Source organism: Xiphophorus couchianus, chromosome 22 (genome assembly GCF_001444195.1).
Source record: "Xiphophorus couchianus chromosome 22, X_couchianus-1.0, whole genome shotgun sequence".
NCBI classification, from domain to species: domain Eukaryota; kingdom Metazoa; phylum Chordata; class Actinopteri; order Cyprinodontiformes; family Poeciliidae; genus Xiphophorus; species Xiphophorus couchianus.
The window spans coordinates 4,817,840-4,843,901 of record NC_040249.1 but is presented as its reverse complement, the minus strand read 5'-3'; the positions used below and the strand labels follow the sequence as shown (position 1 = coordinate 4,843,901).

Below are 26,062 nucleotides of genomic sequence, written 5' to 3'. Positions count from 1 at the left end.
TCTGAGCTTCTCTGTGTGTCTGTCTGGCTCAAGGCCTGTGGATTCCTTTGCATCGGTGCCAAGATACTGGTCTCGTATCGACGGCCTTTTAAGAGAGGCGCTGATCTTGAGGAACGTTCACGTCCGTCTGCTGATAAGTTGCTGGGAAGAAACTCATCCTCTTACTTTTAACTTCATCTGGTCCCTGAAGAGCCTTTGCATGGAGCAGGCCAACTGTTCCCTGGAAGCTGTGAGTGCAACACCACTCTGCACTATTTTCAGTTCCTGTATATGCGCTGTACGCTCACTGTATAATTGTGTGCCTCTGTTTGTGTGTGTGTAGAAGTTCTTCAACGCGCAGAGGGACAGCAGTCTCAGTGGAATGAATCACAATAGATTTATGGTTACAGACAAAGCCGTTTATATAGGTGAGCTCATCTGCAGAGTTGTTACTGTTTCAACTTTTCACTTACTGCACACGACAACAGAGTCTATAAGCATTTTTATCGAAAGCACTTTATGATTCATTTTTATCAAGATCTATATTTTTGTTATAAACTTTTGTAAATCCACAAACTCCAAAGCGCCACAGGTCCTCTCCCAATCATCTGGGAGAATGTCTTTTTCTTCTGGAAGCATATCTATTGTTATCATCCCATTTGGACCCTTGTAGAGGATTGAAATTTCATTCCCATATGGTCAGCTGAAACTAAAGTGAAAAATTTAACAAGCCCCTGATATCACTGAAAGGTAACATACCTTGTCTTGATACAGTCGAACACTGTGAATTTTACACCACTGCACCCAAAGCATGGGTTTGTTTGGGGTTTGTTTTTTAAACACAAGCATACGCGACATGAAATGAAGTTTTACATATTTTCTTTCTTAGTACCTTTGTGAATACTTACGGCTATCTTCCAAAATTGGCTATGTTTTTAGAGGACAACAAGTAACCATTTATTGAAATTATTGGATATCTAAAGTGACTAATGTAAATGCAGTGGATATCACAACCACAATATTGTTTATTATCTGATTCGATTGTTCTGAGTAAGGATTGTGGGTAAGTACTAGCCCTTGAGCAGTCAATCAGCCTACTGACTGTGGATCTCCAAACAGATCATCACTCTTCTTGGCTTTTGGTTCAGTCAAATGAAACTGAGACGTTACGTATAATCCTGTTCAGTGCACTGGAGGACATGTGGAGTTTGGTTTCCAATTAAAATGCATGCTAACGAAGTCTGCTCCAATGAGACAACAGTCCATAAAGCTCTCAATAAATCATCATTACATATCACTGTATCAATATTTGCATCTTATTGCAAAATCATCCTTCTTCTTTCTCTGGTTTGTTTTCTGACAGGCAACCTTGACTGGGTGGGGAAAGAGTTCACCTATAACGCAGGAGCAGGCCTTGTGATCAGTCATCCAGCAAATGTGACAGAGAGGAACTCCACAGTGGTGGAGCAGCTGCAGGCTGTTTTCAAGCGGGACTGGTTTTCACGTTACGCCAACACAATACAGACTAATAAAATTCCAGTTTGCAGCAAGCAACAGATCAACAAGTCGGTGCTTTTTAAACCCAGCCACAGAAACTATGAACCTTTGCCAGGCCAACATGATGCCAGACCTGCAGCACTGAGAAACCATCCAAAAGCTGATCGACCCACACCGGACAAAATAGCACACCGTGAAGACAGGCTGAAAAAAATCAGCTCACAAAGCTTGGCCAACGAACAGGGGCCAGTTATGAACAACCACCAAGAGAGGGCTGGAATCAAAATCAAAATGAGTGACCTTGATGACGAGCGTGCACAAGTAAAAGAATGGAAGTTTAACATTTCAGAGGATCCACCCAGCCGGTGGGCTGAAAGCAGCGGCTTCAGAGAGATCTCCAATGGATCTCTGTGACGTGTAAAGGGCAATTCTGTTACTGAACTTTTGTAGCATTTTAATATTGTCATTTCTGAGTAAAAGATTTAAGCATAGTCTGGTTGGCAAATATTCACACAAATATTCATCCCACAATCTCCTTCGTGACATTGTGGGATGTCACAAAGGTCATGGGTTGGATTCAAAAGAGACAAAAACACAAACATACCTGCTACATATTTAACTAATTTTCAGTCAGAGGATGTAAGTGAAGTTAAACCGATTGCCTGAATATGCACTATAAGATGTTTTTGGCAGTCATACCTTAACGCCCTGCATGTCTATGCAGAGACAGGAAGCGGTGCAGAATGTGCAGCTATAACACCTACTGTATATCTATTTGGTAGCTCTCCAAAATGGATCAGCTTTATAATAATTGCCTTTTTTGTAAATAGTTTTGTTAATATCCAGTAACACCTTTAGAGAGAACACATTTCTAACTAAAAAAAAAACCAAACAAAAAAAAACATCGTTCCGTTTATGGGAAAAAGACACTAATGTGGCTCTGCCCAGACAATGCTTTTAGTCCTCTTAATGGAAATAACTCCTGGAACTGATTTTGAATACTGACCCAAAGCAGAGGAACTGGAGCGCTAAAGGCTCTTTACAAATCGATATCCATCATGGTTTAGTTGGTTGCAAGTTACTGGAAACCACGTAAGATTGTATGCATCAAAGTGAATTATTTTACTGACACCGAAACAGATTTAAATGATATAAGCATTTGCACAATTTTCTTGTTGCATTTCTACTACTGAAACACTTTCACTACTTCCCCCCCACAGGGAGATGCAGTTTGGTATTTCTCAATGTGGAGGATGGGCTTTTACTTTGAAGGGCTCCCGGCAAACAAAAGTTACTCTTCTTTTATTCCTATATCCCAACCAAGCAGGAGGAACAGTGCATTTATATTGACTCTTTCCAAACACAGCACTGTAACCAGGGTGCACACAGGGGAGAAAAAAAAGGGGGGGGACACTTGGATCTCTGCTGTACACTAAATCAATGCAATGAATTTTTAACCAAGCTGACAGCTGAAGTAGCTGCTGTGGACCCTCAAGGACATGTTGGACTGTAACGTCATCCCTGAACCTTACCTGCCTTCCCTTTAACGTAGTCAGAGCTATGCTGTAGTTTGGTAGGAAAGAAATACCACTTAGCACTTGACTGAAAGCTTGTAGCAAATTTCATTTTTGCATTTTGAATGTTAGCATGTAGCCTGTGTTTACACAAACCTCTAGCCACGTTTTTTTGTGGTTAAGAACTACATCTAAGGGTTCTTTTTTTTCTTACTCTAAAAGCCATTAATCAAACAAACAGGAAGGCATTATCAGCTGAAACTACAGTTAGATGTTTGGACATCTTGTCTTGATTACGGCTAAAATGAATACATCTGTAATAAATGTCTGTCTTTTAGCACCATGGAAAATACCAGTAAAAATGTAATTAAGCACAAACGCAAAGAAGTTTGGTGTACAAAGAAATAGCGGTCCACACACAGGTATTTACAATGCCTTACAAAAGTAATCACACATGTGGAAATGTCCAAGGGGTGTCAATACTTTTGCAAGACGTTGTATAAAGCATATATCTGGGTCAACTGCACGTCACTCTTTGTTGCAGAGACTTTTATTTGTTTACCTTGTGTTTCTTTTGCCTAAGCATTTTTGGACCAAACCGTTTCTAATCAAACAATTAATCAGTAGCTCAAATCAGTCATGCAATAACGTAACTTTTGAAGAAGAAAAATCAAGGGAATGTTTTGTAACCTCCATCTTACACTGACAGAGAAAACATCTAATGCCAAATCTCTGACCTCAGTGGAAGATCGAACAATCATGTGCCAAAAAAAATAAATAAATAAAACACCGCTTGACATGAATATCTTCTGCCACCTGGTGGACGATATGAAAAAAATTTAACTTTCTATATGTAGGACAAAATATTTGTCAGATATAGGTGTTTCATAATGTTTCACATGATTCACAATTGCTGCTATATAAGTCACTAAAACTCCTTTAATAAACAGCACTGACAGGTTTTCAGTTCATTACAGGGCTAATGCATGTCACTACTCATACAAACTGTAATGTCCGATTTCAGCAGAGGTTTGGTCTGAAAGTGTTCTGACACCTGTCGTTTCATGTTATTAGATTTTAGCAGATGTAAATAAAAAAATTTCACTTTGCACAAACGATATGCTTAATTCTAACATGTGTATGTACTTTCCACTTTGTTTAATGCACTCTGTAACCACACTGTCACATTGGACGTATATCTGGAATGCCATTGATAACATTGCAATTATCAGCTGATTGTGATATGTCTTGGTAAAAAGAAAAAAAAAATGCTGCTAATATACTCTGCCTATGTCTTTGTGTGAAATAATACCTGCCTGTATGTTTCCCTCTTCGCAGGGACTATATGCATGATACTGGAGTTTGTTTTTACTTGGAAAAAGTGACATCGAACATGTCACTTGTCAAGGTTTGAAACCAGAAACGACTTTGCAAAAGCATTCATGACAAATTAAAGAAGGCTTGTTTCTGTACTACTTGCTAGGGATTATTTTGACTGATAAGATCTGAGGAATTTTGTTTTTGTGAAACTTTTTGGATTTAAACTATCTTGATGATGTCAGGTGGTACAAAGGTGTTTGTGGAGCCACAAATTTCAGAATGAAGAAATGACTTTCATTTTAAAGCTAAAGATTCTCAAAGTTGCCTACATTTATTCTGTTGTACTGGCATGACATTCTGCATGCACTGCCTTTATGAACTTTGCACAGTAAGCTATGAGCCTTCATAGAAATTAAGTTAAAAGGGAACTCTTATATACCTTTAAAGATATGAATAGAATGTATATTTATGGAATATTATTGTAATGCACACTACTGCTTACCGGATTGCTGAGTTTTTACTCTTAATAAAAAAATAAATATCCTATTATTGTTTGCGACTTTTATGTTTCTCAGCATTTATTTGTCTACAGACACATCAGTTCTGAAAATTATTGCATCAGGGTTCATTCCTACAAAAGCTGATAAATATATTTTGAATTTTAAACATGTGCATCTGTCCGATAGATTATATTGTCAGAAAACATACAAGGTCCCAGTTTTTTCTAGTAAGCCCTCCATCTTTTTCAAAAAACTAAGACAAACCATGCCCAACACTAACATATATGCATTGGTGAAAAGTAGCCAATCTATATTGTACAAAGAAAATCTTTAAGCAGAACAAACAAACAAAAACATCCTCCGTAAAATCAATTTGTCAAGCTGTATGATTTATTTCACTATAATCAGTTTTTGGCAGGTGAATGTTGGCAAACATTAAGGCAGACATGTCTTAATTTACATGATTATTGTGTCTAAGCACATTTTAAATATAAAAGTATATATGTTTACAAAATAAATGCTCAAACTTTGCACAAAAAAAGTGGTTTCAAATTAAAGCAAGAAAATAAATTTTAAAAAGTCAGTTAGGAATTTCTTTACACTAACAGACTATTCTTCATAGAATAGTCATGGTATACATTTGAAATGAGATATTGTAGCTTTTAATGATACAAACAACATAAGACACGTTTCCTCACACAATGAATGCTCGGAAACAACAAATTGAACGTTGCAAACTTTTTGCATAGTCTAAGTTGGAGGAGCAAATGCATTTATCTGACCTCTAATATTGTTTGAGTTACACGTTTGTAACTTGAGGCACGTTACACTAAGCGCGACGGCTATCAGGTCAGAGGTCACATACCTGTCCTGTCACCTTTTCTGAAAATAGACGTCGAAGCGTGTGACTGCCGTATTTCAGACCAAGGACGTAACAGCGCCATCTGGTGTCCTAAAATCTAACGGTCATAGAGCAGCGTACTGACGTAGTAGTTACCACAGCAACCCAGTTGGCGTCACCACTCTACTTTCAAATTCATGACTTCGCGTTTCTTCTCGAGGTTTCAGGCCGAAAACTCGCACACATCCTCGACGGAGACATGACGACATGTCCGTGAGGAAGAGCTCCCTCTACGTCTCTGTCCGTTTGTCGGGGTTGCGTATGTCCGAGTTGCCGCGGAGCTGGACCTGAGGGGTCGGAGTCATCACCGCGTCCGTACGTTTGTTCCCCAGCGTCGGCCAACATGGCTGAGGAGGACAGCGAGTGGATTATAGAGAGCATCGTCGGCTACCTGGGAAGTCCCGAATGGGTTATCCCAGTCACGGACTTTATGGAGCACAAATGCACAGGTGAAACTTAGCTCCCATATTTCACTTCACTCATATGTGGAGTCAAATGCTTTGTGAACTGCGAGGCGGCTAAGCTAACGCTAACTTGTTATTGTGGTTGCGTCGCCAGTTGTGTTTGTGGTTTCTGCACATCTAAGATCTGATATGCATGCGTGTAGCTAAACTGAATAGCAAAGTGTTCCTCTCAGCCCCAGAGAAGTCGTGTGATTTCTAATTTTGTTCCAGTTTTTGATGACGAGGATGAGAACAAGCTCTCATACACAGAAATCCATCAGCAGTATAAGAAACTTGTGAGTATAAACGTCACCAGTTTCATTACTCCGTGCGTTCACGTAAATTATGAAGTGTCGGAAACTGCTTCCTCGTCGAACAGGACGAGTAAAAGCTGTCTTCGTTTCACTCTAGGTGGAGAAACTGCTGGAGAATTATATGCAGGAGGTTGGCATCAACGAGCAGCAGTTCCTGGATGCATGCACCTCTCCCTTTGCCAAGTCTCAATCTTTGCAGGTATTTTGAGCTTCCTCTGCACACCACTGGATCCCTGCCAGCTGACCTGAATGCAAAGGCTGACTGCAAAGTCAAGAATGGGATTTGCTTATGTAACCCATCTCTCCTCCTCATCCTCCTCCTTCAAGGAAATATATTTTTTTCTGTCAAATAAGCAAAATCTGAAACTTAAGTTTCTGACGTAATCTGCAATCCAGATTTTGCAAATGTATGTTAAAAGTACTCTACAGGTCGAAAGGTTGAATACTAGATCAGATTTGTAAATATATATATTTACAAATATATATATATAGTGTAGTCAGGATACTTTGTAACAAAATATACAAAATTATAGAAGGAATCATTTATCAGATACATTTTTTTTTTTAATTGAACATTTACGTAAAGTGTTGAAGACAAAACTGTTTCCTATTTTAGGTCAGGCAGAATTACCAAAATAATTTATTTTTCTAAATGCCAGAATAAAGAGAAAGAGAATTTTATAATCAACTTTCTTCAGAGTCAAGCATTTACATGCAACCTTGGTATTTGGCAGAATTGCCCTTTAAGCTGTATGACATGGGTTAAATGTTTTTGGGATATTTCCAGAATCTTCTTAGAATCGTTTGCTGGAATTTTGGTCCATTCAAATCTTCTATGGGCATGAGAGCAGAGCTTTGTTATGGCCTCTCCAAAACATTGACTTTGTTGTCATCAAGCTACTTTGTAACTAATTTAGTGGTATGCTTATGCCGTTTCTGCTCAATGTTTAACTTTCTAGGTGATGTCTTCATATGCTCGGTTAATATTTCTACATAGTTTTCTTTTCTCATGATTTCATGTGATCTGTGAAGTGCACCAGTTCCTCCTGCAGCAACACATCCACACAAAATGATGGTGCAGTCCCTGTGGTTTGCACTTGGGATAATGTTCTCAAGTTTGCAAGCTTTCCCACTTTTTCCTCCAAATACGATTCTTTGATTTTTAGTTTCATTAGACCACACATGTCTCCAAAAGTGTATCTTCCTCACATGTTGAACTCATTTCATTGAAGATGATGACACTCTTAGACGCTTCAGCCAGCGTTTTCACCGTACATTTATAGAATAAAAGAGCCATGATATTTATGCTTGCAAATAATAGTTTCCATGCAACCATTTTCTAACACCCTTGTCCCTTAAAGGGATTAGGAGGGGTGCTGGTGTCTATCTCCAGCTAATGTTCCAGGCGAGAGGCGGGGTACACCCTGGACAGGTCGCCAGTCTGTCGCAGGGCGACACAGAGACAGATGGGGCACACAACCATGCACACACACACTGACACCTGGGGAGAATTTAGAGAAACCAATTAACCTGACAATCATGTTTTTGGACTGTGGGAGGAAGCCGGAGTTACCGGAGAGTACCCACGCATGCAAACTTCGTGCAGAAAGACCCCGGGCCGGGAATAGAACCCAGAACCTGCTTGCTGCAAGGCAATAGTGCTACCAACTGCGCCACTGTGCAGCCCAATAATAGTTTCAAACAGACAAAATTGGCATCTTCAGACATGTAGAAATTGCACCCAGAGATGAACCAGGTCCATAATTCTTTAAACCTCTAAAGGTGAATTGTGGAAATTATCTATTTGTGCTGTAAGTCCATTCATACTGGTTTTAATAAAGGCACTTCTAACGGCAACATGAAGTTGCTTCCAAATATTTGGCCTGCATTGCAGTTACCTCCAAATGTTTAGCTTATAGTGCAGTTGGCAGAGAACTATAAACCCTATATGCAACAAAACACCCTGTTTAAATTTCACTTAAGCTGCATTTTTCCTTTTTTATAAGATAACATTAACATCTAATCACTAATTAGAAGACCCACACAAAAAGATGTTAAAAAAGGTTTTTGTTTTGGGGGGTTTTTTGTCCTGGATTTGAGTAAGTCAGCTGTGGGTATCTAAATCTAAGCAGCTGCTCATACAGTCTGTTTCACTGTCATTGTAATGGGTGAATAACGGTGAGTCTTTCCGGTTGTTGGAGGTTTCTCTAAATTAGTTTTCTATGAAGTTGTGCAGAAGGCTGTTAGTGGCCAATATCTGTAATCGGGTGTGTAGCAGCAGAGAAACCTTTAAAACATGCTGGACAGTGGACCCCAGAGTCTGGGGTTCAGGAAAAACTGCATTAGAATTTGATTGGTACTAATCAAGGAGTGTGACATGGCTGTGCTAGATCAGCAGTGATTAAGTTTGGGATTTATTTGCTGTCCCCAGGTAATTCAAATCTCATTAATTACCTTAAAGGTAAACGGTTACTGCCTGCAAATACAATCACTTTTGCTAAAAAAGCAAAGATTTATTAGTGGTAGAAGCTGGGGTTTATGTAGGCAGAAATGTATTTATGATATTTGTCAAAAAAACATTTTTGTACTTTTAGTTAGAATTACAAGTTGATGACAAGTCAGCATCCCTGGCAAATAAAGCATAGTCAAAGACTGAGATAAAGTCACTGAACACAGCACTTAGAAACATATTTAATTGCTATGTCTACAGTTTAATATTTAGTGGATGTACTGTGACTTTAATGCAGTTAATAAATGTGAAAATTCATTTTTAATTTGGATGTAATTCTGCTGCTGCTTAATCTTCCTCTATTGTTGTCACATATACCATGCATTGCAAGGTATATACTGTAAATGACGAGGCTTATTAGTCAGAAGATCCAATTGCACTGAATGACATTGCCAAACTGCTGCCTAGATGTAGGATTGGCTCCTAGTAGAACAGGAAGCCAATGTAAGATTAGCTGTAAGCATTGCAGTGTTTGAAAACATAGCCGAGTATACTTGGGGATTACTTACGTTACAGTAAGTGTATCCCTTTCTGATACCTTGTTCATAACAGCTGTAGTTAGTTAAATTCTTTAATAGAGTTTGTTTTACAATACCATCCTAATCAAGATTGTTTTTGTTCTTGTGTTGGACACCACTTAGAACAGAAATGAATGTTCTAGATATTGATTTGGGTTGGCTTAGTTTGTTTTCCAAGTTTTTTGGATACCCCTATATAATTTTTGGTGCGACATTATTGAGAAAAGCATGACTCCAAATAAGATGATGGACTACTAGGATTGTTGTGAATAAAAGAAAGAAAAAAAAAAAGCCAAAAAACTCCTAGATTTTGAGATTCATTTCAAATGTTTTCAAGAAATACATTGGATATACGCTAATGTAGAAAAGCCACAATTTGTCATAATTAGCTGTTTAAATATACAATATTAAAAACTATGATGTTCTCTAACATTGTATAGTTCATTACATTTGAACTATTAAAGTTGTCAGAAAAAAAGCTCAGACGCTAAGTCAGACATTTGGAACAAAAAATGCCAACAGTCTTCTAAGATAGAGGCCTGCTGTTATGTTGGAGGTGTGCACATCTGGAAATACCCAGTGGTGAATCCGGGCTCTTTTCCTGTATCAGAACCATCTCTCATGTGCAGACATGTTGTAGCTTCTCCCTCACTGTCTCGTGTGTGTGCGTTCTGGATCCCGTTTGCGGCGTTCATGGAGAGTCTGCGTCTTGGAGATGTTCTGATACCGCAGAAGAGCTTAGATGTACCACTTAGATTTTGGGGAAAATATCCATATGTACATCCCATAGATTTACCACTTAGATAAACTAGGATGTTTTGCGTTTTAAGTTTGCTTAGCGTGCTTCATGTTGTCAAACAGATTCTATTTAGGTGACCTCATGATTCAAAACGTCTGACAGTAATCAAGTTTAACCACTCACTAGTGATATTAGACCAAAATGTTGTGGTTGATGAAAGTTAGTTCTTGATTTAACAGGGTCAGAAATGTTGTTACCCTCTGAAACCTTTAAGTGCCACACACTTGGATGTACTGTTTCACTGTAATGCAGCACCAGATTTTTGTTGCTGTAAGAACAGAAAGACTTGGTGACAAGCAAAAACTAAGGTAGAATAAAAAATATTCTGCCTTTTACAAATTTTACCTCGGCAGCAACCTTCCCGTGTGTTTTTTTTTAATTTTTTGTATAAGTTTAGATTTCTGTTTTGTTTTTTGGTTTTGTTTGTTTGTTCAGGACATGTTCCAGCCAGTTCTGGCTACAGATGACTTCCAGGTGTTTCGCTCGCTGATGGTTCAGAAGAACATGGAGCTGCAGCTCCAAGCCCTCAGAGTCATTAAAGAAAAAAACGGTACACGGAAGGAAAACACAGACACAGTTTTGCTGCATATCCAAGCACGCATTTTCAGTGTGAATTCTGCATATAAAATCTGTGTGTAGGGGCCCTACCAGAGTGTCTGACCGATGGGGTTGACGTGATGACCGAATTGGAGCAGCAAGAGATGAAAATCCTGGAGGAAGTCCTCAAGTACGTCCCCTCTGTTTATTTTCGTTCACTTGTTACTTTCTGTTTCAAAAACACTGATATGCAGGTAGGTTTCTCTTTTCCCACGCCCATTCCCATTTTATCAATTATTTAGGGCCAACAATGAGGCTACATGGTTGATGTAGCCCATGAAACCGTTTTGCTGACCAGCCAGTGTCTTCTGAAGGTCACTTCCTTCATCCATTCAGTTCCCGTAGTAATAAAAGGAAGACAACATCTCCCTTCTGAGAGCGTTTTAAATTAAGCAATTAATATAACATGTATTCTTTTAAACTGTGGCACAACGGTGGAGGTGCAGCCTCTCACACTACTCTTGTTTACTATGCATTTCTTGTCTGTATGCGCCGACCGGGCATCTTGAAGCTCCTATATCCCAGCTCTCTAATAGGATTTTGCTAGTGACAGCCAGGCCAAATAAAACACACCGAATCCAATAGGAATGCAGCTAAGCTCATTAGCTTTCAGCTAATTTAGGGTATCAGGATTGAAAGTTAGAACGCGATGAGAAAATGTACATCCCCTTTGTCTTGCTCGCCTACATCGGCTACCTTCATCCTGGCTCCCTTCCTTTTTAGGTCGTCACAAAAAGATCTGGCCGTTCTAGGAACATTTCAGTCTGGAAAACGTGTCTAGTATCGAGTTTTAAGAGTAACAGAGGAATCACAGGAAATGACCGGCTTTTCGAAATTCTCGAAAGGGTTTTGACTGATGAAACACTTTAACTAAACAGTTTGTCCAACACTGAATTTAGGTGACACAGAGTCTCAACACATCCAGGTTAGGATGTCCTCCGTCTGGTCCAGCAGGTTACAAACACCTAACAGGATTTCTGACAGGGAGCCGTCCCGGTAACTCCGTCTCACTCTTTCCTCTTTGCAAATGTGTCGCAGAAGCACCGATTGCAGTGTGTGTGCCATGGGTTAAATGAATTAGCTTGAAGTAGCACAAATATTTCAAGAGCAAAAGATTGTAGAAGAAATCCGTCGACAAGGTGCAAGTGCATCTCGAGAAATGTAAATGATATATCAGTAAAAGTTACTGTTTTTCCATCGGAAAATCTGGATTGCACTTTTTGCCTTCCCGTATGTCAGCAGGACCATCTTGTTTGACGAGTGTATTTTAAAGCTTCTGTTTATTAGGACATCGAATTCAGGTCAACTCTACAAATGAAACTTTAGGGCCAGGCTAACCCTTTGTTTTTATTACAAGAATGAAGTCAAAATATTACGAGAATAAAGTAGTTGTTTTAAGAGAGCTTCAACAAAAAATTATAATGATGGATGTCACGTGTCTTATGAAGTTATACGTTGACATCAGTTTTACGGAAAGGAAATACTTAATCTTTTAACACACCTGCAGTAGCAAAACTTTGAGACAATTGTGCAAAAGGCTGAATTTATTTTGTAGAAAGAATCACACAGACTGAGCTGCTCACACCAGATCTTGGTAAGTCCATGGAAGCTTCTTTCTCATTAAAACGACTTTTGAGACATTCTTGTGGTAAATCTGACTCTTTTTTCTAATATTATGACTATATTCTCATAAATCAACAAAAACTCCTGCAACCTGGCCCCAAATACTCTTCTGTGCAACTCACAGAAGGGATAATGAAGAGCACTTTTTAAAAATATTTTCTGCCATTTGTAATTAGATTTTTTAGAAAAGAATGCGAGAAAGAAACTCGACTAAAATCGGATCTAGTATGAAAACATCAGATTTAATTTTGAAGCCATATCGCCCAACCCCAGTCCAAGAAGTTTAATCCTTGCCTCTGCTACAGTAGCGTGTTTGTAATCTGCAGAAGAGGGAATAACAGATCTAACAACTACTGAAGATCCTCCAATTGACTCCAAAATGCACTGAATTATCCTGGAGTTGTTACATCAACTATTTCACAAGGGTCAAGGAAAAGCTTCTGAACAGACACTGTTGTAAGAGTCGACTGTGCCTCGGTTCCAGTATTAGACCCGTTTCCTCCTGCTACCGTGTTTTTAGGAAGTCAAAAGAGGAGTACGATGAAGAGATGTCCAGGAGGCTGCTATCAGAGAAGAAGACTGGCTCCACTTCCAGCAGGTCCTCAGATAAACCAAACACAGAAGATGATGAGGCTCGAGAGGCCACGTTGACGTCCAAACAGAGCAACTCTTCCAAACGCACGCCAGGTAAAGCAGAGACTTCCAAAACAGCATTAACATTGGAAAAGGTTGTGGTAAAAACATGAGCAACTCGACATCACTAACCAGAGCTGTTTTTCGGTAGGAATTGTGCTTCTGTGTCACATTTTGAACGCGAGTTGCAATAATATGAGCAACAAGCTGTCCGTAAAGAAATGCAATTGCTCTAAGGCGCTTCGTTCTGTCTTTGATAAGTCCAAGAGTTATAGATTTTAAGACATAACTGATTGAAGTCATTCCAAGTCCTAGAAAATCAGCGGCTGTAGTCCACAAACCAGACATCCGAAGCCAGTTTCTGCGTTGTGTCGTTTCATTATTTGTGCAGCCTACAGATAATGACTCGACTGCTATTCAAACGAAACGGTTCACTCAACTGTACAGAATTTTACAAAAAAGAGAATATTTTAAGATCTAGAAATTTGTGTAGAAAACTTGGATTGTCTTATGTTCCAAGTTTTTCCTGGTTGACAATAGGGAATGCTGATGAAAATGGATGTTTCAACAAAGCAAGGACTCTAAAAACACCAAAATCCCAGGATCTTGATCTAACAGAACTCCTTTGGGTTGACATGGAACATTCATTCTGTGAGGAAAACAAACAAGAAAAACTGAGAAATGTTTGCATGTTGACAAGTGTCAGAAGTAAAAAGTTAGGGTGGAGTTTCTCCAGTGAGAGACAATAAAGCAGATTCTTCTTCCATTGTACGTTAGAAGGTGTGCCGAAAGATAACGCAGCTCCCGTTGGTTGTTGTAAATCCTTTGTGCAGACTCTGGCAGTAGCAGCATCCAGTGCAAAGTGCTGCCAGCCCTGCGAAGTCCTACAAAATCCAGCAAGTCTTCCAACGCCAGCAGCCATCAAACCGTGGAGCAGAGCGACAGCAGGGAGGCTGCGGCCGAGGCCTACCTGGAGGAGGCACACCGGGAGGCGGGTTTCTCCAAGCCATACACCGTGAGTCTGAGCCTGGTGTAAGGCTTGCACTGCCTGAGGATTTCTCTCTTCATTAGACATTTAGCACACATCAAAAACATTTCCGAAACCACCTCAAGTGGATTTCCGCAGGCTGTATAGCCGTTCAGCCCAAACACTGTGGGGGCAGCGGTAAACTCCCCTACCAAAACATGACATGAATTCCACTGTTTTAATTTTTGTTTGTGCTATTGTGCTAATTCCAGATTTCTGGCCTTAAACTGTATGCAGGAGCTGTTACCATCAGAGCAGGAGCAGCTCCAGCAAAGGGCAGCGTATCTGCGTCAGCAGCGAGACAAGCTGCACGCCCTGAAGAAAGAACAGCAGAAAATCAGACAGACGGCCGCCCTGGAGGAGCCACCAGCCAGCCCTACACCAGCACCAACCGCCAACTCGGTAAGTGCAGCCTTCTGTCTTTCCAAATGAATCACTTTAAGCTCTCACTTAAATATTAGGTTTGTTAGAATTTGCTAAATTATTTCTGTTTGCTAAAAGCCAGAAAACCTAGCAAGAACATTTTTTAAGAGATTGTTTTGTGACTTTCTTTGCATATTGGGTGTAAGCTTAATTTGAGCAGGAAGGTCATTTAGCTTGACATGATTTATTTGGATTGTTTCAATTTAATGAATATTTATAATCCCCGATGGCTCTATGACATTCTGATTTGTGTAATTGAAATAAGGTTTATCTTATATATTTGCATTAAAGAAAGTCATTACGATTGGGGGACATTTGGTTTTGTGTGTGTGTGAGCTAGACATGTCAAAACAAAATCTTCTTATGTTTTAGTTTGAAAAATTACCTTGAAAATGCTTGAAAAGTGTTTGAATTTTACTGTGGGGAAGGTGTGCGCACCTGCACCGTGTTTTCTTCTATCTTTTAAGTTCTCAGCTCACAATTGATTTTCGGTGATTTTACTCCTTTCTTTTTACTCCTGACATTTCTTCTTATTTCACTTTTATTCTTTAATTCCTTCTTGCTGTGTGTGATCTCCTCCGCTCTGGCCTGTCAGGAGGCAGAGGGAGAGCCCCAGATGAACGGGGCCAGCTCCCCTCCTCCATTACAACACTCGACTAACTCCACCAAACAGAAGGTGATCCATCAGCTCCCTGATGTGAGCACACACGGTGCCTTACAAATGTTTTCACACCTCCGAACTTTGCTTTTTTTTTCCAGCAAATACATTGGGGGAAGGGAACTTTGCGATGTAAGAAAATATGTGGAAAAGTTTGAGGTGTGAAGACCGTTTGAAAGCACTGTAAACTTAGTGTTTACCACTAGTGTTACCGTGTTTGTGTTTTCTCCCACACAGACGAAACTTTAGGTATTGAAACCTAATCTCTTTGAAAGAGTTAATTCAAAGACGCACATGATAGCTTACGTGCTAGCGCGCGTTCATTCTGTTAACCTTCGGGGAGAAGCTGCAGCTCAGCATCACTGACCCCTTCTGCCTGTTCTGACCTCTTCACACAGGAGATATCTGCTGAGGAAAAGAAGAAGCTCCAGAAGAGAAAACATCTGGCTGACAAGCTGAAGGAGGAAGTCATCAAGAAATAATAATCGTGGATGCGTACGCAATAAGTTATCCAGTCTCATCTCTGTTCTTGAACACACAGCACGCTAATTAACTTTGTACAAGACCTGATTTGTTTTTTCAAAGGAAAGTAGAAAATTGACTATTCTTTTTGCTGAAGTGATGCATCTGACATTTTCACTAACTAAACTTTATTATTATTAAGCTAACTAAACAGCCAATCTCCTGCAGCAGTATGCTGCTGAATGGCATACTTGGCTTTTGTCCAAAATCACTCCCTAGTACAAAGTGTCATTTTGTCAGTATGTTTGGATCCAGTTTCCAGAAACCTATGATGGTTTCTCCAACATTCACAACATGCATTGGGATATTAGTTCACGATATGTAAATATCTCCAGAGCTGCAACAATTGACTCATAATCAGTTGTTTTCCCACGAAAATGCTGCTGAAATCACAGTTGAATATTCCTCAGATTTGAGGTAAAAAAAAAAAAAATTTTTTATATATTACTGCGACTGATAAAATACGCAAGATAGTGGCTTAAAGATATTACTCAAATTATTTTCTAAAGTTAAGAGTTGTAGCTCAAAAATGTCATTTTTAGCTGAGTGGGCACCATCATGGGGGTGCAAAAAAGGAGATGATAGCGCCATAAGTAAGGTACAGATGGCCAAATAAAGTCACTGAGGTAAAACTATATATACATAAATATTTCAGTACTTCAAAAATTTAACCTCCTATAGCACAATTAGTGAATTTACATGTAAATATTTTTCTCATTTTGATGATCGCGGCTTATGAAAACCCACTCATTTCATTATGTTCATTTTTTAAATGTACTTTCTGTGGTTCACCTGAATTAGCTCAAAAATCCTGTTTTGTAGCAGTAACAGGGAGTTGAGGCGCAAACTTGAAAATGGAGAACAAAGTTTGTTAGTTACGTAAAATGGAAACAACCATGCGATGGTTTATCAACGCTGATGGTGCTAGCTTGCGCATGTTCAGCTTTTCACACCGTTTCCATTAGCAAAGGGAAGCTTCCTCCATTCACACGGTTGATCCTTATATTAGTCAAGAGTTCATGAGATTAACACTAATCACATATTCCTAAAGGGGCCAAGAAGGTGATGTGGTTGCTTCACACGAGTGCAGTATTTATTCTCAAAGCAATCAGCAGTTTTCACTTTAAGCATGTATGATGCACCAGTTTGTGTTTGTATGTATACGTTATACATGCTTGTTTTAAATAAATCACATTTTGTAGAAACAACTTGAACTCCAAGCTATAGAAATAACAGCAAAGGTCAAAGGTGGCTCGGTCATACGTTGCCTCTTAAGCTGTTGTAAGCTCGTAGAAAGGCGTCACCTGTTAAAAACAAATTAGCATCTATTTACAACCGGATGCACTGATCATATTGTCAACGAGTGATTCCAACTCCAGGATGGAGAGAAAAGAATGAAATCATATTAAAAAAAAGAAAAAAAATTCACAAATTCAATGTCAGGATCACATTTAATTTCAAAACTTATCAAATAAATTCATACAAATGTTAAGAATGGATAGTGGTACTAAATGCACTTGGTACAAATTGACTCAGCAGAATCAGTCTTTATTGGGTGACGTTGACAGAAAGGAGCAAAGCCAGCTCCCCGCTCAGGTCCAGACGTTCCACTTGCTTTGACCCCACCGCTTTCATTCTCCCAACAGTTTTGAATCCCTTCATCTGACGTTGTGCATTTCGACCGTGTAAAACACATGACGTTAAAAAGCTACGCTGCCTCAACCGCAGGAGGGGCGTGAAGGGGGTCAAATCAGGTCTTAATCAGAACTAAAGAAATGGCTCACCCGTTCCTACATCTCATCATTGCAGCACGTTTCCTTCAACTCATTTAACTGCATGAAAAGATTTAAAAAAAAAAACATACGTGGAGAAAAGCTGCTTAGTCGCCTGGAAACCAACTCTGCACCTGAGATCTGTCTGAAAGTCGAATTTCTCGCCCTCGTTTAAGGTCGGACTCGGTTAAAACCAAAACCAGAGCAGAACCATCCGGTTGCAGATTGCCGAACTCGAAAGTTTTTCTGGACAAGAAAAACTCCAGACATCCTCAAAATGTTGGCCACAAACGTGACATTGCCACAGTTTTAATGCGGAATCCTTAAAACTGACATGTTGAACTTTTTCCAGAGTTTACACTGAATCAAATGAAATCACCTAAAAAAGGGTGAACAGTGATCCCCCATCTTTTTTTGCGTTGTGAAAAGAAAAATCAGGTGGCCGGCTTCCTCCCCTTTCAAAACCACGCCGAGGAAGGGGAGTGACATGGTTAGAAAGGGCAAAGAAACAGTACTTTAACAAACTCGTGAAATGCAAGACTCCTGGCTAACACAATCCCGCAAAATATTGTGTTAAAGTTCTGTGTGCCTCGCCCCCAAAACGGATGCCATGGCTTTTTTTAACGTTCGAGTCCTGCTCTACTGGAGCTAAGCGTTCCCCCCCCCCCTTCATTTAATGTTTCTACGCTGCCTGAATCCCTCTGAATCTGACCGGGTGGCTCACAATCAGCTCCAGTCAGTCAAATCCGAGGGCTAGTCCCGCTAGCCTGGGCGGCTGGCTGAACAGTTTGTACGCTGGCTGGTCGGGTTTTTGGCTTCTTCTTGCCTCACTGGTTCGGTTTGGAGATGGATATAGAGGCTTTCTGGCTGTTGAAGCAACAGAAATACAAAGGGGAACAAAAAAAAACAACAAAAAAAAAAACACGGTGTCTGAACTGGTGTTGCCATGTCATGTTTTGACAGTTGAATGGTGAAAGAAAGGGAAAAAAACATGGTAAAAAAAGAAATGGAAGAGATTTGGATTTCCCAAACAGAGTTATGTGTTTAATAATAAAAGGGGGAAGTTAAAAAAAAAAAAAGAAAGAAAAAGACAGCCTATAGAAATAGACTGCAATATGTCTTTCCAGAGAAGCTCTCCACCTCCTTCCAAAGAGGGACAAGGAGCAGAGTTCAGGACTGAGGAAAGGCAGGAGGCTCGTCTGGCTCAGTGCGACGCCTCTGAGGGACCACAGGGTGGCGCCAGAAGGCCAAGGACCAATGAGACGGCCAGGGAAAAGAGGGAATGGGAAGGACTCCACATCCGTCCACCATGGCCGTACCAGAGAGAGCTATTATAAGCCTTAAGAGCTCAGACGGGGTCGCTTTCTCTGAGACTGCTCCTCCTCTTCCTCCTCGTCTTCCTCCTCTTCATCCTCATCGTCAGGGTAGTCCACCAACCCGACAAGAGCAGTCTAAAAGAAAAACAGAGAGAAAACACTGACAAAGTGCCTACATGCTTTAAATAAATTAAGAAAAAGGCATTTACATTTTTTTTTTTTGATGAAAGTAATCCACGCTTATGACGTTTGGTTACCTTAACAACAGGAGTGGCAGGAAGAGCAACTGTTTTGACAGACGCAGACGAGCTGTTGCTTGATGTGACGGCTGGCGAGGCAGGTGGGATGGCGGCAGACTTGCCATTGTTGGCACCGTTTGCTCCGTTGGCTGCTCCTGCAGTGACAGACGACGACCACGTCGTGATTCGGGAGCTCAACACAAAGTTTTCGGGGTGTCGAAAACATCCGCAGTTGAGCAGATTACCTTTTTTGGCTTCCATGAACTTTTCGTAGCTGTCGGAGAAATCCTCGTCCATCCTCCTCTCCACTGCCTCACCGTCTTCGTCGTCGTCATCGTCATTGAACCACAACTCTTCGTCCTCGTCCATAGACCGCGCGTCTCTACGATACCTGCGGATGATAACAGGTTTCATGTAGAAAATCGCAAGGAAATCCAAGTCATTATTGAGAATGGAAAATATTAATTGTTGTCAACAATCTGAAGGGATATGATAGGGCTTTTAAAACTGGGATTCTATGAATAACCACATATATGGTGTCTTTAAAAAAAAAAATCTTTAAAAGTCTTGCGGCCACCTGTAACTAGCAGCTAATATACCCTTGCTAGCTAGCTACTGTTTTTGCTTCCTTCATGGGAACAAAGCCTGGTTGCTGCGCTTGATTGTTATGCATCAAGCTCCCCCAAACATTCCTTATATTTATAGCTTTTTTAGCTTTAAATTTCATTCAGGGTGAAATTAAGAAGATCTTAAAAAGTCTTAAATTTGACTTGCTGAAACCTGCAGATATTCTGAAGCAGCTAATATCTTACATACAGTAATTAAATGTCTTAGCATCTTTATTTGAGATAAGTCCAGATATTTGTGACCTGGAAACTGAGGCTAACAGCCAGTCAAAGAGCTGCCAAGACCATCCAAAAACACTTACTTATGTAAGCTTATTAGACTGATATGATGTTGAATGTAGAAGTCTCTTTTGCTCTTGGACACACTTTTGGATTTCACCAAAAGTCATCTACTGGAGGTAAGACATTTATTGTTTGTACCTTTTATCAGAAACTCATCACATAAATCCTAAACCCTCCCTTAAAGAAAACGACTAAATCAATAACTTTACAGTCTTCACTGACCTGTTGAGTTTCTGACTCTGCCGGTCTTTTTCCTGCTCATATCGGCCTTTCAGGCCCTTGAAAGTCTGAACGTACTCGATGGATTCAAGTGCTTTGTAGAAATTATCTACGATGTGAGCTATGAGAGATTTGATGTCCTCCTGTGGAGAGGAGAAAAAATGTGAAACTTTCTGAGAAGTCAAGGGACAAATTTTTAACCTGGGTAGGAATTTAACGTTTACGTACCACTTTGATGAACTCGAAGAGCTCGATGATGGCCGAGTTGAGGAGGTTGTATCGGGTGCCGTTGTCCAGCAGGGCATTGATGACGGGTTCAAATAGGTTCCCTTTGATAATGTAGCGGTTGTAGTACTCGTCTTTTAGTCCAATGATTCTCCGCATGAAACGCAGCGCACCTTCGCCAAAGAAAAACCATCATGTTTTAAGTGAAGCCCTATAACTAGAACTGTAAGATTTTTGGGAAGAGCAACATACAGGTTTGTAGGTTAGGACTTACAAAGAGCAAGGAAGGTGTGTTTTGAGTTCATGAGCACCAGCACTCTCCTGAGCAGGTCTTTGTTCATAATGTAGGTCTTGATATGGTAGGTGTGATGCTCCACACAGAAGGTGAGCAGCTCCAGGATCAGTGCGAGCAGCTGAGCCGTTTGGAAGTTGTCTGCAAAAAAACAAAAACGGCTCTAATCAGAACATTCCAAACATGCAACAAGAAGACTTTTTTTGTGCAAATTAATTTTCAACAGGATCCCATAGCTGACCATTGGTTGTTCAATGAAATTAAACTGGACCCACCTGGACAAACTGGGTTAATCTTTGCAGATCCTTCTGGATGATCTGGAAGGCGAAGGCAATCAATATATATATATAATTAAAAAAAAATACTTCTGTAATGTAACATTGTGATTATGCTTTGCATTGAGGGGCCAGGTTTACCTTTTGAGTTTTTGTCATGTGCAGTGTTGGCCAGAAGAGGAGCAGTCAGGACATGCATGCAGTACTTGTAAAAGAAACTCAGGAATTCTGTCTTCTCCGTTTTCTGAAAGAAGTTAGTGAAAGTGGAATCGGTGTTAAAACAACTAGCAGTTCATCCATTGAGGATTAAATGCAATCATTCTATGCCCTCCTATTTATGTTTGAGGTTGTAATGTGACGAAATGTAAAAATGTTAAAGCAATGGGAAGGGTTTTGCAAGGCTCTTTACAAGGTTAACTTTGAACAGTCTCAAACAACACTTTGAAGTCAGGGCGTCGTTTCTCTTTTGATAACCGGCAGATATGTGACTGGCTTTACTTACATTGGTGGAAGCCAGCATGTTTTCAGGGTCGATTAGAGTCCTGAGCAGACCCATAAGCTGGACGGCCCCTCCCAACTCTGGATCAGAGTCACAAATCATCTGCTTGATCACAACATTTATCAGGAGAACGTCCTAAAATAGAAGCACAAAACCCAAACAGACACGGGAGAAGGTGCATTCATTAAAAAAGATGAATATATTAAAACAAGTTCAGCAAGTTTGATTGTATGTTAATAATAATAATCTATGCTGAGTGAATGTTACATCCCCTCAGGTCATTTCTGCTCACATCTTCTGTTTGCTGTGGTTCCTGCATGACAAACTCCCTGACCATCGACGGGCTGAACTCCACCAGGTACGAGAATATGTCAATAGCTGCTGCTCGCACCTGCAAGTCATCCATTCCCTACAGAAAAGCAAACATATTGGAAAAGAATATTGTAGAATAAAACCAAGACAACGCAAAATTCCCATCAATTCAGATGAATATTTTCCATTGGGTATTGATTATGTCACATCTTTTATCTTCTTTTGGAAGAAATACAAACTGCAGACTTTACAGTTCAGTATAAACACCGTACATAATTATAATTCGTGGTAAACTCAAATGTGTGAGATTTGCACATATTTGTGTTTTTTTTCCTTTTTTATTAGAACATCACCTGAAAGTTAATTTATGATATAAATTCTGCCTAAATTGAAATATCTCAAGCATTTATTTCTTTTATTGTTGATTGAAGCCTGAACAAAAAAAGGCTGATAGAAAATTGTTGCTTAAAATGCTTTAAATATGATCAGTTCCTGTGTAATGAATCAAGAGTGTTCGTTTTTGTACAGATTTGCTTAAATAAATATTTCAATTACATTCACAGAAATGCAACAACATACCATGACTATTTCAAGAGCGGGTAAAATCCCTAGATTTGCCAGAGTTTTATAGAAGGCATCTCTGTTTTGCGGCTGCAATGTTTGCGAAAAAGCACAGAATTCCTTGACAAAGTTCACCTAAAGAGTGGAAGAAAAAAAAAAAAAAACAGATTTTAAAATTTCCAAACAGAATGGACTTTAAAACATGGCTTCAAACCGCTTTTGAGTCTTAATAAGTGACTTACCAATTCTCTTCTTTTACTTTCTTCTGTGGCTTCATCTGTAAGCTGTGCAAAGACCTCAGTGAGGAACTTCTCATCCTCCTGCGACAACAGCGAGACATACGTTAGAAACAAAGACACCTACCAAAGTAAGAAGACTTAGAGATAAACTCAAGCAATGGTGAAAGAAGAGAACCCAATCCTGACATTTATTGGAGCTTACCATGATGGTTATCTCTAGAAATGTTTCCATTCACCTGTGCAAGAACAGTTGGAAAGAACTAACAGAAAATTTATACTCCCATCATTCCTTTAACGTTAATTTGCTTCTGCGCATTACTTTGGCACGGCAAGTACATTTGGTCGTTTCTCAGACGTTGAGATTTTGTTTCAACACAAAGACCAGAAATCTCAGATGAACATGTTTTAATTTTAAGCCAGACGACGTGACAGGCAGAAACGTAAACATTTTCTCAAAACAGAGAAAATCTGAACAGATAAGGTCAGAAAAACAGAGAATACAGAAACATTTGAAGAATTTTAAGAAAACAAAATTATAATAAAAAAAGTTGCGTAGTACAAATTAGTTGAGAACCAGGAAGCTTTAAAATGCATCTCAACCCATTCATTCTGTATGCTTCCCCACTAACTTTGATTTCTTGCTACAGAGCAAATTTTGACATACAAAACTTCATTTGCAAAATAATAAATAATTATTACAGGCATATAACTTCATGTTCATTAATAATTTTAAATGCCATCATAAAATTTGCTTCTAGCTTTTTTTTTTATTTGACAAAAGGGAAGAAAGAGCATCATAAACGAGACAACACTGAAGAACATTCAATCTAAAAATTACACTGGATCATCGAAATTAAATGTACAAATAGAAAATCCCATCTTTCTCAAAAGGCATCCACTCGTCACTTTTCCTCATACTGTAAGTAAACCTGCTTTTGTCCTTACCTGCAACATACTGACAATTTCCACTTTGTTGAAGAAGATGAAGGAGGTGAGGGTGGACAGGAAGTTCTCTTCAAACACTGACGGCGTGGGCAGGATTATGTCCTGGATGTACTGAACTCTGTAGGTCTGGTGGATTTTCTGCCGCAACTCCGAGTCTGTGATGGGAATCACCTCCTTAAACTTCGCCGTCTTGGTCAGAAACTCCCGATGCCGCTTCGGCTGCACCAGCGCCGGATCGTACTCCAGACAGCCCACCACGTCCATGATGCAGTCGTCCGAGAACATCACCTCGAACAGGGCCGCTTTGTTGAGGAACAAGACGCCGCGCACGATCTCGTAGAGGTGGTGCAGGCCTTCTCGGTTGTCCAGGTCCTCGCACACTCTGAAGAGGCCCAGGAGTTTCTTGATGTAGCCCTCGCTCATCAGCGCCAAGGCGAGTTTCTCCCTCCGGATGGGCGAGGACAAGACGGACGTGACCAGGTCGGCGATTTCTTCGAGCCGGCCTAACTCGCAGGGCGGCAGCTCGACCAGGTGGGTCGTCTCTGGGATCTCTTCGAAGTGGTCTTCTTCGGACTCGTCGATGGGGTCCTGGGTGATATCCAGAGCAGGGTCCTTGCCTTGAACCTGGGCGACAAGTGTTTAACAAATCATTAAATGAATGCATTACTGAGTACAACGGTTTGTAATCGTCTATAATCATATGCAATTATGGCCATCGCAGTAGCAACACCGAAAAAGAGGTTCTGATCATTTATACAACTTTTACGACAGTTTGAGATGTAAAAATTGTTTATAATAAATTACCTCAAAATGTTTAATTAAGAAGGTAAATAGATATGCAACCGTGAGTACAAAATATTTTGTTCATAGGACAAGGATGTGACCATCGATTGTAAATGAGCCAAGTTGTGAATTGACCTGAAGCTCAAAACATCTGTTTGTTAGATAATACCTGACAAATCTTCTCCCAGATCTCATCACAGCCGGCCTTTTCCTGGAAACTTAAGGCAAGGTCATAATTATCTGCTTCTGACCAGACAATCAGTGTGTCCTGGAAGCAAGATAAAGAAACACGCAGTTTTACTCAAAGAGCCACATTTGATTCACATAAATTAGTAGCTTTCATAACAGATAAAGGCACACAACTTTATTGAGCTCAAAGAGAGAGTCAGCTCAGTGTAAACTGTTTACCTGTTGTTTCTGATATGCTGTATTCGGACTTATCTTCGACTCCAACAATAATGAACCTAAAAGAGTGAGAAAGGTGGTTTATTAAAGCGACGGTGACGTGTTAAAAGGAAGATAGGCAACTTTATTGTAAATTATATGCCTAAGCAATTAGGGCATTTAAATAAGACTTGAGAAAGAAAATCCAAAAGGCAACATTCGCAGAAACCTGGTCATAAAACTAAGTAAGATTTGTTTGTATAATCTCTCCTCGAACAAATGTGGCTAGCCTATTATGATAACTTTGTACGTGTGCAGTGAGACTTCGAGGGCCCCCCCGTGTTACTATAAAGGTGTCTGTTACCCAAATAAATAATGGAAACCGAATAATTCTTGAACGCTATTTTAGATTAAAACAACATAAACCCTTTTAATTGCCAAATACAGTTGGAGTTATAGGCCATAGCGTCATAAAAACAAGTAATCATTAATTGAAAGCCCCGAGTCCGAACAAGCAGTAGATAGCATGCTAAAGCTAGGTAACGTAACGTAAACGCGGCTATGCTAACGAGGTACTCACCGTCAGATTCGGCTCGAACCAATAACGAAATTCCCTTCAGTCGTTCCACAAATGTGGACGAAACGTGTCCGGTGCCCCGGTCATCCCATTGTCGGTCTTCGTTCAGGGTGTACACTTTCACCCGCCGCCGAGTGTCCGACATGGTTAACCGAGTCTGAGCTAACAGGCTATCAGCTCGCCCTGTCTAGCGTTTTCCTCGACCTGTTAACTTTTTTCCCACCTGCATGTTATAAAACATGCACGTCTAATGAAAGTTTACGGCAGCAGTTATAGAATTATTTTTTTTTGCCTAGTTCATAAACATATTACGTCTACCACATAAAGGGTTTCAGTAGAAGGCCTGCTAATAAAACAGTAAAATTCAAAGAAAGCACAACAACTCTAACGGCCTCCTCGCTAACGTCCACAGACCGCCATCTTGTAATCCGATCTTCGTAGATGTCAATCAAACTGCCGTCGGATGGGCGGAGCTTTGCAAGACTGCATGAGGTCGCCACCTGCAGGGAAAGAAAAGAATCGCAGCAACATCCACCCACAGAAGTTCATATATTCATATCATTTTAACATTGTGTGACACAATTTGTGTCCATAAGACACATGTTGCAAAAAAGTACCTGTATATTTTAGGGTACTGAACAATTTCCATATCCAAAACCCACACTTTTCCTGATCGTGAATAGGCTTATTTTGAAAACTACGTTATTAACAGATTAATACGTGGCCTTTATCAGTCATG

At 40.0% G+C, this 26,062-nt stretch overlaps 3 protein-coding genes across 8 annotated transcripts in view; 2 read left to right on the top strand and 1 right to left on the bottom strand.

Annotated features, from left to right (window-relative positions):
• The window catches only part of LOC114137703 (inactive phospholipase D5), a 58,235-nt gene extending 53,381 nt beyond the window's left edge, over positions 1-4,854 (top strand). For all 3 annotated transcript variants that reach the window (XM_028006490.1, XM_028006491.1, XM_028006492.1), the window contains exons 8-10: positions 34-229; positions 323-407; positions 1,343-4,854. In XM_028006490.1, the coding sequence (XP_027862291.1) occupies positions 34-229; positions 323-407; positions 1,343-1,890 (829 nt within the window). In that variant the 3' untranslated portion in view covers positions 1,891-4,854. The remainder of the gene's footprint in view (positions 1-33; positions 230-322; positions 408-1,342) is intronic.
• A 945-nt stretch (positions 4,855-5,799) lies between these two features.
• On the top strand, positions 5,800-17,622 carry cfap36 (cilia and flagella associated protein 36). Of its 4 annotated transcripts, none has more exons than XM_028006443.1 (10): positions 5,800-6,160; positions 6,386-6,450; positions 6,566-6,667; positions 10,730-10,844; positions 10,934-11,021; positions 13,035-13,201; positions 13,981-14,162; positions 14,412-14,576; positions 15,193-15,273; positions 15,654-17,622. In XM_028006443.1, exons 1-10 carry the CDS (start codon positions 6,055-6,057, stop codon positions 15,735-15,737), a joined length of 1,155 nt encoding a protein of 384 aa, XP_027862244.1. In that variant the 5' UTR covers positions 5,800-6,054; the 3' UTR covers positions 15,738-17,622. The 4 variants fall into 4 exon arrangements, with proteins under 4 accessions (XP_027862244.1, XP_027862243.1, XP_027862245.1 ...); XM_028006442.1 differs by having other exon boundaries at positions 15,193-15,294; XM_028006444.1 differs by lacking the exon at positions 15,654-17,622 and adding an exon at positions 15,357-15,604.
• Positions 17,210-25,770, bottom strand: ppp4r3b (protein phosphatase 4, regulatory subunit 3B). Its single transcript, XM_028006440.1, has 16 exons — positions 25,327-25,770; positions 24,771-24,826; positions 24,532-24,630; positions 23,580-24,203; positions 22,638-22,715; positions 22,414-22,530; positions 21,815-21,931; positions 21,526-21,657; positions 21,165-21,267; positions 21,024-21,065; positions 20,731-20,889; positions 20,460-20,629; positions 20,235-20,374; positions 19,350-19,495; positions 19,123-19,259; positions 17,210-19,000 (listed from the first exon to the last, which is right to left on the bottom strand). Exons 1-16 carry the CDS (start codon positions 25,466-25,468, stop codon positions 18,890-18,892), a joined length of 2,373 nt encoding a protein of 790 aa, XP_027862241.1. The 5' UTR covers positions 25,469-25,770; the 3' UTR covers positions 17,210-18,889.
• Between the last annotated feature and the right edge of the window lie 292 nt (positions 25,771-26,062).

What these genes read in the sequence shown, in the direction of transcription:
- cfap36 (XM_028006442.1), top strand. Translation starts at nt 6,055, where the DNA reads ATGGCTGAGGAGGACAGCGAGTGGATTATAGAGAGCATCGTCGGCTAC. An exon ending in AGTCATTAAAGAAAAAAACG is followed by an intron (nt 10,845 to 10,933) that starts GTACACGGAAGG and finishes ATCTGTGTGTAG; the next exon opens with GGGCCCTACCAGAGTGTCTG. An exon ending in CTCTTCCAAACGCACGCCAG is followed by an intron (nt 13,202 to 13,980) that starts GTAAAGCAGAGA and finishes TCCTTTGTGCAG; the next exon opens with ACTCTGGCAGTAGCAGCATC.
- ppp4r3b (XM_028006440.1), bottom strand. Translation starts at nt 25,468, where the DNA reads ATGTCGGACACTCGGCGGCGGGTGAAAGTGTACACCCTGAACGAAGAC. An exon ending in GGTTCGAGCCGAATCTGACG is followed by an intron (nt 24,827 to 25,326) that starts GTGAGTACCTCG and finishes TCACTCTTTTAG; the next exon opens with GTTCATTATTGTTGGAGTCG. An exon ending in ACATGCTGGCTTCCACCAAT is followed by an intron (nt 21,268 to 21,525) that starts GTAAGTAAAGCC and finishes AACTTCTTTCAG; the next exon opens with AAAACGGAGAAGACAGAATT.